At 33.4% G+C, this 17,864-nt stretch overlaps 1 protein-coding gene across 1 annotated transcript; it reads right to left on the reverse strand.

Annotated features, from left to right (window-relative positions):
* Window positions 1–3,282: 3,282 nt before the first annotated feature.
* LOC132558348 (uncharacterized) lies at window positions 3,283–13,666 on the reverse strand. Its single transcript, XM_060222894.1, has 7 exons — window positions 13,374–13,666; window positions 11,345–11,424; window positions 10,602–10,705; window positions 10,222–10,294; window positions 8,201–8,280; window positions 7,476–7,548; window positions 3,283–3,500 (listed from the first exon to the last, which is right to left on the reverse strand). The coding sequence occupies exons 1-7, from the start codon at window positions 13,664–13,666 to the stop codon at window positions 3,283–3,285; spliced, it is 921 nt and encodes a 306-aa protein (XP_060078877.1).
* Between the last annotated feature and the right edge of the window lie 4,198 nt (window positions 13,667–17,864).

Below are 17,864 nucleotides of genomic sequence, written 5' to 3' on the forward strand. Positions count from 1 at the left end.
GGAGTATATGAATATTTTCTTCAACAAGACTTTAAAGATACAAAATAAACTTACATCCTTTTAACCGAATAACACATCACAAACAAAACACACACTGAATACTGTATATAAAAAAAATCTTGATCTGTTGAAATACTTAAAAGACTAATTTCCATTTTACAATATCAAATTATCTGAGATCTAAAGGCACAACAAATAGTATGACATCTTATAATGAATTAAAAAGTATTACCATATTTATCCAGTAATAAGTCCATGCCTAGAAATAAGTCTCTATCAATGAATATTGCTGTTCAGTAGAATAGCAAATGAAATCCTACTTATTGACTTATTGTGGTGTAATAAGCCCACCCCTTGATTGTAAGTAAGATGTAATGTGTTGGTGTCCTGGACTTATTGTTCTGTGATAAGCCCACCCCCTGACTGTAAGTAAGATGTAATGTGTTGGTATCCTGTACCTATTGCCCTGTGATAAGCCCACCCCCTGACTGTAAGTTAGATGTAATGTGTTGGTATCCTGTACCTATTGCCCTGTGATAAGCCCACCCCCTGACTGTAAATAAGATGTAATGTGTTGGTGTCCTGTACCTACTGTTCTGTGATAAGCCCACCCCCTGACTGTAAGTAAGATGTAATGTGTTGGTATCCTGTACCTATTGCCCTGTGATAAGCCCACCCCCTGACTGTAAATAAGATGTAATGTGTTGGTGTCCTGTACCTATTGTTCTGTGATAAGCCCAACCCCTGACTGTAAATAAGATGTAATGTGTTGGTGTCCTGTACCTATTGTTCTGTGATAAGCCCTCCCCCTGACTGTAAGTAAGATGTAATGTGTTGGTATCCTGTACCTATTGCCCTGTGATAAGCCCACCCCTGACTGTAAGTAAGATGTAATGTGTTGGTATCCTGTACCTATTGCCCTGTGATAAGCCCACCCCCTCACTGTAAGTAAGATGTGACGTGTTGGTATCCTGGACTTATTGTCCTGTAATAAGCCCATCCCCTGACTGTGAGTAAGATGTAATGTGTTGGTATCCTGGACTTATTGTAGGATATATATGGCATTTCTTTTTCAATGACATAATATATGTATGTAATACACAGGTATGGCATTTGAAAACAATTGGAAGATTTTTCTGTTTTGGCATCATAAACCTGCAACTTCAAGGTCAGGTAAGATGGAATTCAGTGAGTAGATTAACAATGTGAGGATATATTAGAGATTTAATACTGATTGATGTAGTAATGTTTTAATTCTTAGTCGATGGTAAAATATACTAGTAAATTCATAAGTCTACATCTTACTGAGGTGACTGTTTAACAAGTGTTCTATAATATTGTATTGTACATCAACTAGATTGTTACTCGTTGCTTTACATCTTATCACCAGTAGGCCACCCCTAAAAAAGTCTTTGTAAAACGTTACCCTTTAAATGGTGTAACATGACCGATCTTAAAATGTCAGAAAATTAAAAGTGATAATTAATAAACTTGTACTTAAGTATCCTTTCTTTAGAACTGAAATTGACAGTTGATGAAAATGAATTTAACAGCATATATCATTCACAAATTTATAAAAAACAAATATCATAAAATTTCATATTATATATATGTATTCATAGATTCAATGGATGATTTATTAATTTACTTAAAAACATGATCAATTCTGATTGATTTTTGCTGAATGGATTTACTTTTGTTAAATCAATATATATATATATATATATATTGTACCTGGTATTGGAAGGGAGGGTAGAGTCACTACAAATGTGGCATAGGTTCACATGTATATTTTCTGGTACAGATATTCAATATTTTAACATGTTAAAGGTTTCCTCATTTTGGTCCAGATAAAATATACACATCATCACCATGACCCGAAAAAAAAAAGTTACATAAATAATTTTTATTATATTATATTTTTATTAAAACTGAAAATTTTAGTTTGTAACAAGGTAAATGATGAGAGTGACATTTCAAGCTTGTACAGACTAAAAATATACAAATGGGGGAAAGGAGACTAGAAGGGTTTATATAGACATACCATATCACAGAGTTAGTTTTTACTCATTGCCAATATGTACTGTATCAAATATCATATTTGAATATATAATATCCAGTTAGATTTGAAATATGAAATTGAATTAATTTTTTTTTTTTTGTAAAAATATGTGGAAATTATTTGGTAATGGTACAAAATATTGCTTCTAATTTACAGTTTGTGTTTGTATGTACTTTCTTATTTCAGTGATAATTGACAGGAATAAAGGCCTCACGGTATGTGTTGGTCTATTGATCAGCTACTATTTACATAACCATGTATATTGTTAACAATTTGAAAGAAAATATTATAAATATTAACTTTAGTCGGAAACAATGAAAAATATCAATATTTTCTTTACAAGAACAATTAAACAAAAAAGCATACCTGAAGTTAGGTAATTAAATTTCAATAAATACTCTACCGTATTGTGAGAGATTTCAATGCAGGTAATTTAATCTTTTCATCTAGTTTTTTCCCTCTGTAATGAGGGCAATTTTTCGTGTCAGGGGATTTCAGTTCACAACACATGTTATTACATCTTAAGGACACTAATTAACAAGAGGCCCATGGGCCTTAACAGTCATCTGACTACAAAAGCTTTCAGCAGGGAGAATGATTATTTTTTTCTACTTTGAATGAAATCTTACTTAGAAGCTGTTTTCCATGATGCAGATGGTAGTTTTGGTGAGGAGTAGGTAACTGTAACAAGTGTTACCTATTTTTTTTTTACAGTAACCTTGGAGCTCAATTCAACTGGTGAAACTTGAGAAAAAGTTTGGAATAGGTGTTGCACAAGAAAACCATGATTGTACAATTATGTTACAAAATGGCCTTCCTGGCTGTCGTATCAAAGTTTTTACATGAACTTATCATTATAAGACAAAAATTTGACTGAGTGGAAATTTCCTAATGTATATTGGGATGAAATAAAGCACAAATTGACTGGGTGGTATCTTATTGAAGAAATTAAATCAAAATACATAGGTGGATAAGGCCTCGGTCTGGTCTCAAAAATACTGAAAATGCTAAAGAAATGCTTTTATAGGAATGACAGAAATTTTGCAATCTTTCAGACAGCACTATCTAAGGCAGTCTATATTGTCCAACTCTTGTCCACTCAAAATTTGAATATATACTAGCTCCTAGGCATAATCTATCACATATGCTAAATTGTACAATGAGTGACAGCAGAGCACTCATTGGTCATTCAAATGTCACTCGGGGTCAATCAAGGTTACTCATGGCACATGATGATGAGGAATATTGGGTGGCCAATCGGGGTGCATCAAAAACTCTCCACGAGTTGCTTTTGGCACAAATCTAATCCGCCTCATGGTGTCAATGTCATTGTTGCGTCTCTCTTTCAAGGATCCAGAAGCAGAGCCAACTCGTGATGATAACTGATTATCAGGGTTTGAACGGATGGACTGAAGGACACGATTCAATGAATTGTTTTCTGGAAGAGAAAAATCAGAAATCCAGATCTTTGTCAAACCATTTCTTGTCATAAAATTGATATTTGGTATAAGTCAATATTAAAGACCAGTACATCAAAGTAACACTTCTTCAAATCAACAGCAACTTTCTTTCACGGCAAATTTCCTGAAAGCTAATTACAGCAAATGAATTAAGAGAACAATTATAGTGTAGTACTTTCTGTATCGTTGAATTTTAAATTGGCATGAACTCGTTTTGATGAGAAAACTGCCAATGAAAATAGTCTTAAAAGAAAGTTTTAACACATTTAATAATTGAAAGTTGTCAGAGAAAAAAAATGAATCCATTTTTTGCGAGACATATGAATGTTGTTACATTATGGCAGCTGAATCTTAGCTTTCGTTTTTAATAAGATTGATTTACAAATTAAAATTTTATCAAACTTCAGTTGGTAATTACAATCAACATTTCTGCATAATTTTCTTCCACGAAAGAATTCACAATATGTTGATGATTACTTACATGTTGTTTTCAAATCTTAATGTCAATCACTTGAGATAAGAAGGATTGCTGCCTGTGATGTTTAATGTTTTAAGGTTTAAATACTCATGAATAAATATTAACCAATATATGGCATAGCCACAGATTAGTCTTAAGCTTACTGTGTAATCTTAAGTCTACTCTGTAATCTTAAGTCTACTCTGTAATCTTAAGTCTACTCTGTAATCTTAAGTCTACTCTGTAATCTTAAGTCTACTCTGTAATCTTAAGTCTACTCTGTAATCTTAAGTCTACTCTGTAATCTTAAGCTAACTGTGTAATCTTAAGCTAACTGTGTAACCTTAAGTCTACTGTGCAACCTTAAGTCTACTGTGCAACCTTAAGTCTACTGTGTAATCCTATGCTTACTTTGTAGTCTTAAGCTTACTGTGTAACCTTAAGCTTACTGTGTAACCTTAAGTCTACTGTGCAACCTTAAGTCTACTGTGTAATCCTATGCTTACTTTGTAGTCTTAAGTTTACTATGTAATTTTAAGCTTACTGTGCAATCTTAAGTCTACTCTGTGTAATCTTAAGTTTACTTTGAATTACCATCTGTGTAAAAGTGTTACAAGTAACATAAACATATTGAGCTTACCTGCCCTTAAAGGGTAAGGATATATGTATAAGTATCAAATTGTTTTAAATTGACATTCGTAGGCTTAGAAATATCAACAGGATAACACGAAGTGTTAATGCACTTCACTGAGTTTGTGGCAAACTGTTTGCATTCATAAGCCCATGAATGTCAATTGGAATCTGTTCAATAATATGTGGCAATCAATATCAAATCCTGAAGCTTTATTAACTTCATGAATATACAAGTCTAATATCCTGTGGGTATACTGGATCCTGATCGAGGTATATATTGACCAGTTCTCATTTCTTAACTCTGAAATATTGTTCTCCTAACTCAAACACACATCAGTGCACAATCACTTTCGAAAATCATATACTTGGACAATTTTCAGTTGAAGAAAAATATCCATATTGCCACAATTTTTTAGTACCTTAAGAACCCCAGCATACCACCAATAACACGCACACACACACACACACACACACACACACACACACACACACACACACCACACACACACACACACAAGTAATGAAAAAAAAGAAAAGAGAGAAAAAAACCTTCCCACAATTACTGGTTGCTCACATCAAAAATCCATTCATAGTTACATGCATTTGATGAGATACACATGAACATCATGCTTGTATGTCAGTGAAAGGTATACATTACTTGTAAAAATATTAATGATAAATTCAATTTTTTGTCATTACGGATTATTCCAAACCTCTACTTTCTATCTAAGGATTTCTAAAACAATTTACACAGACATTGAAAGTCCACTCTGACAAATGTTAAATTACAATTTTCTACATTTTTAAAAGTTAGGTTATGAAAAATGAAAATGATGATACACATTTTTGATGACTTTTTTCTATAAGTGATTTGCATAATATTCAAGATTTATATTTTATTAAAGTAACGTGGTATGAGTGAACTGATTAATGTACACTCTATAATTATATAGGTACATATAAGCTCACTAAGTCAGGTACTCTATAAAGATATGTTTTGGAAAATTTGTTAAAATATTTTGTAAAAAAAATTGTGAAATATTAAACTATAAAAGTCATGTGACTATCACTCCTTAAATCGTAAAATCTAAAATTTATTTGCTAACTGAATCAGAACCAATAAAAATCATTGTTTTATAACAGAAGGTATGAAAAGTTGTAAGGAAATTAATCATTACACGGAGGTTTTATATGTTTTTTGTTTTACGAATGTTAGAAAGCATTTCGTCGTCATTAATAAATTAATCAATATTTTCTTCTATTGCATGCAAAATTAATATGAATGGAACTAAAGAAGATTTTATTCATTTAACACTTGTCAGTCAAAAATAGCAATATCTGTATCAACCAAGACTACACATCAATTAGTTAAGGTATCCTTCAACACAGACTCAGTGGTACTTACATGTACCCAGGCTGATTAGGGAAGGCGGCCGGGCACTATAAGTATGATATATAATCACGCTGTTGTACAACACTCTTAAACAAAATGTTGTAATCATCCTTTGATAAGCCCAGGCAGACCAAAACGAAATTCTGACTCAAAGTCAGGCAGCAGACTTATTGCAGGACATTTTGTTGGTTGTTCTACTAAAGAGCAAAAGGTATGGATGGGCTTATTACCAGGCATGGGCTTATTGTCTGATGTAAGTAGCAATAATGATTAATCTTGTCATGTGATAAAGATCATCACATTCAACTTTATTTTTCATTTTTGCTTAGAATACCATGAAGACGACATGCACAACACCATTTGTTAAACTACTGATGGTACAAGTGGAACTTGATTTCTATACACAGCTGTTTCCTGATGTAGAACACACCATGTGATATGTTTTGTAGAGTTACAGCAAACTAATGCTATTGCCTTGTTCTGTAATAAGCCAACCCTTGTTTATAAGTCAGAAGTGCTGCCCCCTGGGTTTATTGTTCGGTAATAAGCCCACCCCTCTGTCAGTAAGTCAGAGGTAGACAGTCCCTATTGTTTATTGTCCTGTAATAAGCCGATGTAGTATGGTAAAGTGAAGCCCATGGTAAAGTGAACTGCGGTTTAAACCGAGTTCATTTCCCCATGCTTTACAGTCATCAGACTTCAAGTCAGAAGTAATGTGTTGGACCCTTTAGGTTTATTGTTCGGTAATAAGCCTGCCCCCTGGTTTTATTGTTCAGTAATAAGCCTGCCCCCTGGTTTTATTGTTCTGTAATAAGCCTGCCCCCTGCCTTTGAGTAAGAAGTAATGGGTTGGCCCCTTTGGTTTTATTGTTCGGTAATAAGCCTGCCCCCTACCTTTGAGTAAGAAGTAATGTATTGATCCCTGGGGTTTATGTATGAAAAATATGATCAGTAAAAAGAAAAATCCACATTTCCTTAGTTACACAAGACCTATTTAATTCCTCGTATTACTATCATTCATTAAAAAATCATTAAAATGTAAGATGCGATATTGGCATGTAATTCCATCAAATTTTATAAATTTCTCAATTTTGGAGATCCTAAAAGTCTGTAGATGTAATATAAACAGACCTTTTTATGTGGTATAAAATATTAGCCTAATTTGAAATCCAGCATTTCCTGGATTAAGAAATGTATAAAATCCAAATACAGCTGATGTAGAAGACGAAGAATATATAGACCGACAGCCTACAGCCTCATTCAACAACTATTTCATGGACAGTATAATTCTGTACAATGGTTGTGACAGAGCTGACATTTTTCCCATACAAACATTCACATACAGATCTAGGATCAAGATCAGATGTAAAATTCATATAATAGTTGTTGTTTTGATTTTTGAGTAGTTGTACACAGAAGAAAACTTATATGATTGCTGACAAGGGGAGGTAATCAATTTCAGTTTCATTACCATCAGCTCCAGCCATTTTCATCCACCTGTGCAGTGAGGGCATGTCCGTGTTGGCTCGCTCCAGCTTTGGGGTCTGGAAAAGACAGACCGTTAAAGAGTGAATCATCGGAGTTTGGATTAAGGGAATATCTTACCTGTATATCGGTCATAAATTCTTTTTCTAAAACATTATTGTGTTGAAATTGCTTAAGTGCTTTATCACCTAATTATTCCAAATAATTTGGTTTGACTACAATGCCTCCCTTTTCAGTTATACATCAAAACAACTGGATCATCTTAATTTTGACCTATTTTTGAATGAAATGTTTTGCAAAGGTACCAGACAGACTGAAAAAGACAGAATAATCTAGCACTATGCAGGAAGGACTGAATCTGTTAATAATGAATTAAAATAGAATAAGCCGCTTCCCCAAAACACTGACATTAGTCAGAGAGACAATGCCTACAAATAAGACCATTAAAAGAGACAGAAAACCTGTAACCGACCAACCACATGAAGAATAATTGAATTTTCCACTGTGTTGGTAGTATAGGCAAGGAAAATGTCACGTGTTACATATGTAACATAAGTCGTGCAATACAATTGAAAATACATCATTTTATAGTATACAGAAGTTAGTAATGAAACTTACTCTCCTTGCTGTATAAATAAAACCCTGATTTCTGATAAAGTAATTAAAAAGGCATTAAAGTGGTATGTAGTATATTGATTGTGTTATACTTACCGGTGATTGTAATGTCTTGTTTTCTGCTTTAAAACACTTTGTTCTTTCCTCTTGCATCATATTCATAAGCTGAAATTTATCTACAATGGAGCAGGGAATGTATCTTAATTCTGTCAATGGAGGGAGGGAATGTAATTCTATCAATGGAGGAGGGGGAATGTAATTTAATTCTGTCAATGGAGTGGGGATGTATTTTAATTCTGTCAATGGTGGAGGGAATGTAATTTAATTCTGTCAATGGAGAGAGGGAATGTTATTTAATTCTGTCAATGGGGAGAGGGAATGTAATTTAATTCTGTCAATGGAGAGAGGGAATGTGATTTAATTCTGTCAATGGAGAGAGGGAACGTAATTCTGTCAATGGAGAGAGGGAATGTAATTGAATTCTGTCAATGGAGAGAGGGAATGTGATTTAATTCTGTCAATGGAGAGAGGGAACGTAATTCTGTCAATGGAGGAGGGAATAATAATAATAATAGACTTTATTTCAGGTCGATAACACTTTGAGTCAAAGACTCTTCTTACAAGCGGTCGACAGTAAAATGTACAGTATTTACAACATTAAATTACATTGTATTATTAAAAGGTTATAACATCACATATAGAGTAAATGTATCACAGTGAACATAATGATAGTTTTAATTTGGATCATTAATTAAAAGTAGTGCACTACATAAAGCTCATGATGCATATATATTGGAATTAAAACACATATTCAAGTGTCCAATATACATATATGTCAATGTGACAAATAATAAAATTTAACCAACTATATGCTAATATAGCATATATTAAAATTGATTGGTTGTAGCTAAAAAGATGGACATTTAATTCTAAACTAAAAGTTACTGGACAGTCATATTACTAAAACCTTACAAGGCCACTGGAAAGTAGTTAGAATCATAACTAAGATAGATTTAAAAAGAATGTAATTTAATTCTGACAATTGAAGCAATGAATCTACTTTGATTCTGTCAGTGTGAAAATGTTCCAAACCTTTTAAAAAATTATTCATTTTAAAATAGTGAGCTTTGCATATCTTAATTCTCATCTCTAAACCCTCTTATGAACTAATGAAGAGTTTGAGTACTTAACTGAGTTCCTGTTTATCAAGCAACTAGATCAGGACAATAAATCTCTCTTGTCAGACACCTGTGTATGCTGGCCATCATTGTGACAATAAACCTTTTTAATCTGACAATTCTTATGTTAAAAGATCTCTCTAGTCAGACACCTGTGTAATCTGACAATTCTATGTTAAAAGATCTCTCTAAAAGATCTCTCTAGTCAGACATCTGTGTAATCTGACAATTCTTATGTTAAAAGACTGTCTAGACATACACCTGTGTTGTCTGACAATTCTATGTTAAAAGATCTCTCTAGTCAGACACCTGTGTAATCTGACAATTCTATGTTAAAAGATCTCTCTAGTCAGACACCTGTGTAATCTGACAATTCTATGTTAAAAGATCTCTCTATTTATACACCTGTGTAATCTGACAATTCTATGTTAAAAGATCTCTCTAGTCAGACACCTGTGTAATCTGACAATTCTATGTTAAAAGATCTCTCTAGTCAGACACCTGTGTAATCTGACAATTCTATGTTAAAAGATCTCTCTAGTCAGACACCTGTGTAATCTGACAATTCTATGTTAAAAGATCTCTCTAGTCAGACACCTGTGTAATCTGACAATGCTTGTGATATTAGATCTCTCTAGTCAGACACCTGTGTAATCTGACAATGCTTGTGATATTAGACCTCAGAAGTCAGACACCTGTGTAATCTGACAATGCTTGTGATATTAAACCTCAGAAGTCAGACACCTGTGTAATCTGACAATGCTTGTGATATTAGACCTCAGACATCCATATGATATGACATTCATTATCATAAGAAACCTCTTTAGTATGTAATCTGGCAGTTTTCCTTGTAATTAACCTTTCCATTGTAATCATGCTTTACTGTTAAACAGAAAAACAACATTTAAAACAAATTGAAATATTTTTTGTGCTGCTTACCTTTGTCATCTGCGAGTTTCAACCATGCACTTGCAGCTTGTGCTTCGGTAGCAGGGAAAACATCCTTCAAACCCTTCATAAATAATTGAAAAACAGAACTATATCAACTATTACATCAATCAATGCTTTTAATTTGGACAATACAGAATATTGTTTAAAGCTGACTTTGATTTTATTTTGCGATTACTTGTAATTCAAAATGACCAAATAACAGCCATTAGTGACAGTAAAGTATGTCTAGATCTGCAGCTACATTTAGTATACTATAAAAGCAAGCACACTGCAGACAGCGCTGAGTCAGAGGCAGGATAATAATATATATATATATATATATATATATATATATAAATCTTCTTTATGATAAATAATTTTCTGCTTACATCATCAGCGTACTGATTCACAGCTGCTGTATGAGGCCGAGCGATGTATTTTTCACGGATTAATCTTCTCCTGATGTACTCATTGTCTGGCACGACACCATCCACTTAAATAAATAAACGATAATGATAACAGAATAGAAATGTAAAAGATAATTTACCTGTAATTAAGGATTCTTTTGAACAGAACTGTTAAAGCAGTCTTGATAAACACAATGTGTGTCTGAAAAATGTACACCTGGTGTCTGAATGTTATCAGTTAATCAGGTGAATGATATCAAAATGACTTCTTAAAAAAGTCTGTTAAAATCTTTTTATGATATGATATGTTATCAAAATCATTTGTTTCCCAAACAGCAAAAACAGAGGACAAGAAGTAAAACATGTATTCTAATTAGCGTCAGTCTGTCACAATTTATGTTTATGATAAAAATCATCTATCTTATAAATGTAACAGATAAGTATTACAGTATCAGAAATTCAATTTCATTCCATTTCCAAGGTATGTTAATTTTTTTGTGAAATATTTTTTATTTTGAAATCAATCAGGATCAATTAACAATCCTCTGAAGTCTTTCCTAATGTTAAAATGTCTATTCAAAAGAAACTGAACCATTTGTGAAAATAACTTAACCTCCAGCATTCTGAAATTCATATGCTTATTATTGAATGAATTTTCATTAATCAAATGTTTAGCTTCATTTTCTGAAATAAATATTTTATTTGTTCTTTTCATTTTAATATACCTCTATAGACTTCTTTTCCGAGTGTAGCATCAGGATTCTGGAGACCATCGATATAATGAAGTCTGTTTGTCAAAAATACCCTGTGGTAAAAGAAATCATAATAAAGTACTAGGTTTTACAATGTAGGACTAGTTTTCAATTCACAATACACATCATGTATAACATCAGTAAAACCTGTCTACAAAGGCCACTCAAGGGAGTGAGAACAGTGGGCTTCATAGGCAGGTGGCTTGTCAAAGGTTCAACTGTTATAATTTGAATTACACGTGGACCTGACACTAGTTGCCTTTATAGACAAGTATTTGTTATTAACAGGTTTTTGTTATACACATCTGGTCTTTATAGACAGCTATGTGTTTATATACACATAGCTGGCCTTTCTAGACAGGTACATGTCATATACAGACATTTCTAGATAGGTTTTTGTTATATACAGCTGGCCTTTCTAGACAGGTACATGTCATATACAGACCTTTCTAGATAGGTTTTTGTTATATACATCTGGTCTTTATAGACAGCTATGTGTTTATATATACATAGCTGACCTTTCTTAACAGGTATATGTCATATACAGACCTTTCTAGACAGGTATATGTTTATATATATAGCTGTCATTTATTGTCTTATACATGTAGACAGGTATTTGTTTTACAGCTTGCCTTTAATGCAGGGTTCAACAATTTTTTCTCTCAAAATCAATACTACTTGATGTCTGTTTCCAAAACATATCTCTTGAACTATTTTGTTTTATTTCATATTCAAAGGAGTTACGCCAAATCGGACTGACATAAGAATGGCCGCCCCACTTATTGATATGGAATACCTAATTTACCCAGTAATAAGCCCAGGTCTGGTAATAAGCCCATCCTTATATATAGCTGTTCAGTAAATACAAATTAATGCTATCGCATTGTCTCATAATTCAAATAATTTCATTTTTCCATAAAAATCATTGATCTGCTCTCTCAACAAACATGTATACAATTCCACTTTTTGTCACGTTGGAATGTTTTCTTTTACTGAAATTTGTGTTGCAGATAAATTCTGTTGTATGATATCATAATAATTTAATGTATTGTAGATATACAGCGCTTTTTTGTAGTCTAATCTCAATTTGTATAAGAATATCTAAGTTTTAAATACTCTCTCTGCATTTTAAAAAGTACCCTTTCAAAGGCAGCAATATATAATTACCTTACAGACAAAATAGAGATGTTTTCTTTACGAATTTCATTTCGATAAATCTTCAGACAAACTTACGGTATATTCACCAATTCTTTGATGAGATTTTAGACATACGGTAAGGTAGACCATTTGATTAAAAATGTATACACACTGGAGGTATTTAAAACACTCTTAATATTTTGACCTCTTTAGAAGTATATTGTACAAATCATATATGTATTACATCAATGAGTATAAAAAATTTATCAAAAACTTCTGACTTTCATTTGAATCATTGCTAATGATATCTATAATCAGTTACATGGATTTCTCACTGTGCATGTGTTCATTTTTATGCCTGACTATGAACACGCAATAGTTATTGTATATATTTTAGTTCTCTCTATTTTTTTTTTTTCATTCAAAGAGAAATAGACTGAACTTTGAGTCCGACTGATGAAAAGTTTGAGTTCCCTCCTAATGACTCATAGTGATCACTCCTAATGAATCTGCCATAAAATTCATGCAAATTTGAAAAAAAAATAAAAAAAGTACTGACCACAGCTAGTCAGGAAAAATGTAATTTGACACTTAATGTCATTTCATCTTATTTCTTATCGATAAGTATACACAACATTATTGTTGGTGTAATACTTTCGACAAAATCAGTTTGCACATTGACAATATATAATTACAATAGCATTTTTTAATTTCTGTACAACTGTATGTTTCAAATTCACTATCAATTTGTAAGTTAAGTTTTAATTAGAAATGAACAGCACCAAAACTTGTGCAGCAACTTGTTCATGAAAATCATCCCAATACCGGAAATAATCAATTATATTTTATGCTGAAGATAACTTACATTGGGGGGTGAGGTTTGTTTTTTCGTGTTGGTGACGATGGCCTTAATCTTGTCTGCTCGTCTAGTGGTTTTCCTTCATAGTGACAATTGTATGAGGTAGCATACGTAGGTTTGGCGGACCAGACCTGCCGTGCGTTTTCTCTGATATGTCCTAATTCCCTCACATCTGGCTTCGGGACATTTAATAAAGCGTATTCCTTTAGCTTTGTCTTATCCATAGGAAAAGCTGTTTTAGCTCTCCTTAAGTTTGACACAGGTTGGCCGAAACCTGGCAGTATATGTCCCGTCGCCATTATTAAGTACGAGCTGTTTTTAAGCAATCCTGTGTTACGAATGTGAAGTCATGCACGTGATTTTCATTTCCACTTAATATACACAGGTAAAGTCACTGATCTTATCTTCTGTTTATGTGCACTAAGCAACGATCTAGTAACCGGAAGTTCAGGGAACCTGCTACTTCCTGTGTGAAAGCGAGGCTTAAATATCTATGTAAATTATGAAACCATCCACGTAGATATAGATAATTAATTCCAAAATGAAACTAAACGAATATCAAATTTCACAATTAAAAGAGACAAAACATGTTTTAAAAATTGAAAATTTATGTTCTGTATGTTGTATTTAGCGTTTTAATGAGTTTCAGCATAATATAACATGATAGTTAATGGACGATGGTGTTAACATCATCAAGTTACCTGTAGCTCTTTCTTATTGTCTCTTTTGAAAACAATTTTGCTATCAACGAAATAGGTCAACTTTTTTGTTCTACAGTAAATAAAAGCAAAAAAGAACACTGAGAAAACCTAAATATCTTAAAAGTTTATCGATTGTTTATTCAGGTAATATCATTACTATTTTTTTTTTATTCCTACTTAATTTAGGTGGTAGGTTTGTTAATAAATATATGTGATTACTTTTCATTATTATTACAATCTTAATGGCCTATTGTTGCTGACGGTACCCTTTGTACATTTTTTAAAAAGACAAGTGACTTCACCAAATCAACTAATGTCAGTTCGACATAAAAACCATTTCTTTAAATTGCAAAACGCTTTTTCCAGAATCACAATATCTGACTAATTTTATCATACTTTACTTCAATAAATATATAGTAAGTATTACACAATATCACAAGCTCTAGCGATCGTGAAATGGAGACTGACAAGTATTATTATTACACACTACACAAGCACTTGAAAGATGAGTTATATACATGAATAGGAAGGAAAATGAGAGGAAAGTCTGACGCATCAAGCATGAAATGTTTTAATCTACGTTTTAGTCAACACATAAAAGGTCATTAGGGCCAATATGTGATTAATCTTCTTCATACATTCGTTGATGAAAATAGCCGTGACAGTCGTTTTTACTGGTGTGATCTTTTCTTTTTCTTTTCTTTTCAAAAAAAGAATAGAAAATACAGTTCTTCTTGCTGGATTCAATGCCTTGGTGTACGAGTGTGGGGGGCTGTAGGATAGAGGGGAGGTGATGAGGTGATGGGGAGGTTTGTGAAATCGTCGCATACAGTAAATAAATACAGACCCGCTGTCCGTTATTAAACATATTTCGTCTTGCTCTACTTTGACGTAACGTTACGTAAAAAAAAAACACACACACACAATATAAGTGTTCTCTCTCATTACGATTTGCCGAGAGATTGATCATATTTAAAATTGAATTACATCATTCTAGTTACATTTCCATCATTACTTTTATAGACTGGTTGGTACACTGACTTGCTGTTCGGCTAGGTCGGTCAGTTGAAGAGTAAAAAGTAACGATTTTATTTATTAGTTAATTTGTTACACTCGTTTAAATTTACACAGGTCTCTCTCGTGCGAGTTGGACATTCCCATACGGGCCACCATTTTAAGTCCCATAAATCCACAGTGTTCCTGGCATCACGTAACTGTTCGCATCCCCAAATGTTAAGTAGGAGGGGTGATAGGTGAAAGGCCGGTAGGAATCGGGGGGAGTGATGTCAATGGGGTATAATTAGGGGCGTGGTTCACGGTTCGTATATGATAGGAAAATTTATTTATATGTACAGTTTTGGCAGCGAGAATTCCGCTTGGAACACCCGAGGGACACAACCGCCTCTACTGCTTATGTAAAAAAAAAAAAAAAACTAGGTTTAGTGAATTCAACTGTGAGGTGTGAGATGCTGTTGAAAACTAATTTTGTGTACTGTTTTGGCCGCGAGTATTCCGCTCTGAACCCCCGGGGGACACAACCTTCTGTACTGCACGTGTAAAAAACTACGTTTACTGAATTCAAATGTGAGGGATTGGGCACAGTTTTCCATTTGTTGAGGTGACTAATTTTGGAATATCAGGAACGCCGTTCAGAATTTTTTCTATAATGGTTTCATTTTCTGTTCCTTGGTCTTTCCCTCCCAGCTTTTAAAAGAATAAAAATCCAATATACATCCATCAACCAGGTTTTAATGTCACGTGGAAATGAAAGACTAGTGCAAAGACTGCTCATTGAATTCCTAAAAAAAAAGACTTCTTTGATAAAATATAAACGGTAAACACAGAGATCCAAGGGAGATAACTCCCAAACATCAGAAACCTACACGACATGGTGGATTGCACCAGAGTGAATAACCACTGCCCCTCTTATTCATCGGTGCATACTGACACCTCATGAGGTATGTGGTGTCTATCCAGCATTCACATTTGTAAAATAATCTGAAACTGTACACATAAATAAAACAACACACACAAGTAAACACACCTTTTCAAGACTAAAAAGGAAGAAAACACAAACACAAACTCCACATATCAGGCCCTACATATACAGATATATGTATCCCCCCTATATATATATATAGCTATATGGTAAAGCTCTCCTAAATACCTTTCTGATGGCCATCATATACATATATGTATCCTCCAGTTACTCAACAGGCATATGATGTTTTTTTTTTTACAGTATGAACAAGTATTTATATACGTATATATACTTAATTAGTCTTGAAGCCCCACCCCCAAGTCCCTTGGGGTCGAATCAACTTTCTAAATTTAAGAAATAACTCCCCACTCCCAACTATGTTTCAGTCCAAATTAGGTTGAAATCCATTTAAGAATTAAGAAAGAGCAGCAGTTTGAAGCAAAGAGGTCAAATCAACTTTCTGAATTCAAGAAACCAACCTACAATAATGTTTCACACCAAATTTGGTTACAATCTACACAGGCTTTAAGAAGGAGAAGTGTTTTGAAGCAAAATATTGTATAATTTCCCGTTTTGGTGCCCCGCCCCCAAGTTCTTAGGAGTCAAAACAACTTTCTGAATTTTTGTAATTGCAACCCACGTACAATAATGTTCACACCATATTTGGATGAAATCTGCCCAGGCATTAAGAAAGAATAACATTATGAATGTGATGTACAAGAAAATGATACAGTGAATAGTCTACTATATACATCATCGGAAAGATGAATTTAAGAGGTATTTAACAGTGGAAACAAAAAGCTGATGCCACAAAATCTTTAAGAAGTGGCACTGCAATCACACGTCATCTATTTCAAGAAAAAAAAAAAACTGTTTCACTGTGTATTAAAGGCTCATTATTTGGTTTAAACTAAAAAACATAAAAAGGTTGTGGGTTGCCATGCAACAACTTCTTTCAATCTATTTTAATTCATGTTGCTTGAAGTGAAATGTTTATTTAATTTATTAATTATTCTGGAAACTGTCACACATCAAAGCACCATAACAGCATTGATCCTAAAACAAAAGGCAAAGGATGTGTATTTTAAAAAGAAAAAAATATGTATTTAACATCAAGTGTGTATATAAAAACAAGGGAAAACAAAAATAACACTCATAAAAAAAATACAAAATACTTAAAAGATTTCGCTGGTTAACATTAGTGGGTCCTATATATGTTTGATGAGACGAGTCAGACAGGTATGTACTTCCTGTCCATGTTTTATGTTACGGGTACAGACAGGTATGTACTTCCTGTCCATGTTTTATATGACGGGTACAGACAGGTATGTACTTCCTGTCAATCTTTTATGTTACAGGTACAGACTAGTATGTATTTCCTGTCCATGTTTTATGTTACAGGTAAAGACAGGTATGTACTTCCTGTCCATGTTTTATATTCAGGTACAGACAGGTATGTACTTCCTGTCCATGTTTTATATTACGGGTACAGACAGGTATGTACTTCCTGTCCATGTTTTATATTACGGGTACAGACAGGTATGTACTTCCTGTCCATGTTTTATATTACGGGTACAGACAGGTATGTACTTCCTGTCCATGTTTTATATTCAGGTACAGACAGGTATGTACTTCCTGTCCATGTTTTATGTTACAGGTACAGACAGGTATGTACTTCCTGTCCATGTTTTATATTCAGGTACAGACAGGTATGTACTTCCTGTCCATGTTTTATATTACGGGTACAGACAGGTATGTACTTCCTGTCCATGTTTTATGTTACAGGTACGGACAGGCATGTACTTCCTGTCCATC

The sequence above is a fragment of the Ylistrum balloti genome, unplaced genomic scaffold (genome assembly GCF_031769215.1).
Source record: "Ylistrum balloti isolate Yb309-2 unplaced genomic scaffold, AGI_CSIRO_Ybal_v1 Utg370780, whole genome shotgun sequence".
NCBI lineage: Eukaryota > Metazoa > Mollusca > Bivalvia > Pectinida > Pectinidae > Ylistrum > Ylistrum balloti.

Coding starts and splice junctions, on each gene's coding strand:
- LOC132558348 (XM_060222894.1), bottom strand. CDS start 13,666: ATGGCGACGGGACATATACTGCCAGGTTTCGGCCAACCTGTGTCAAAC. Junction 10,706..11,344: donor CGGAAAAGAAGTCTATAGAG/GTATATTAAAAT, acceptor TATTTATTTAAG/TGGATGGTGTCGTGCCAGAC. Junction 10,295..10,601: donor TGAATCAGTACGCTGATGAT/GTAAGCAGAAAA, acceptor TTATTTATGAAG/GGTTTGAAGGATGTTTTCCC.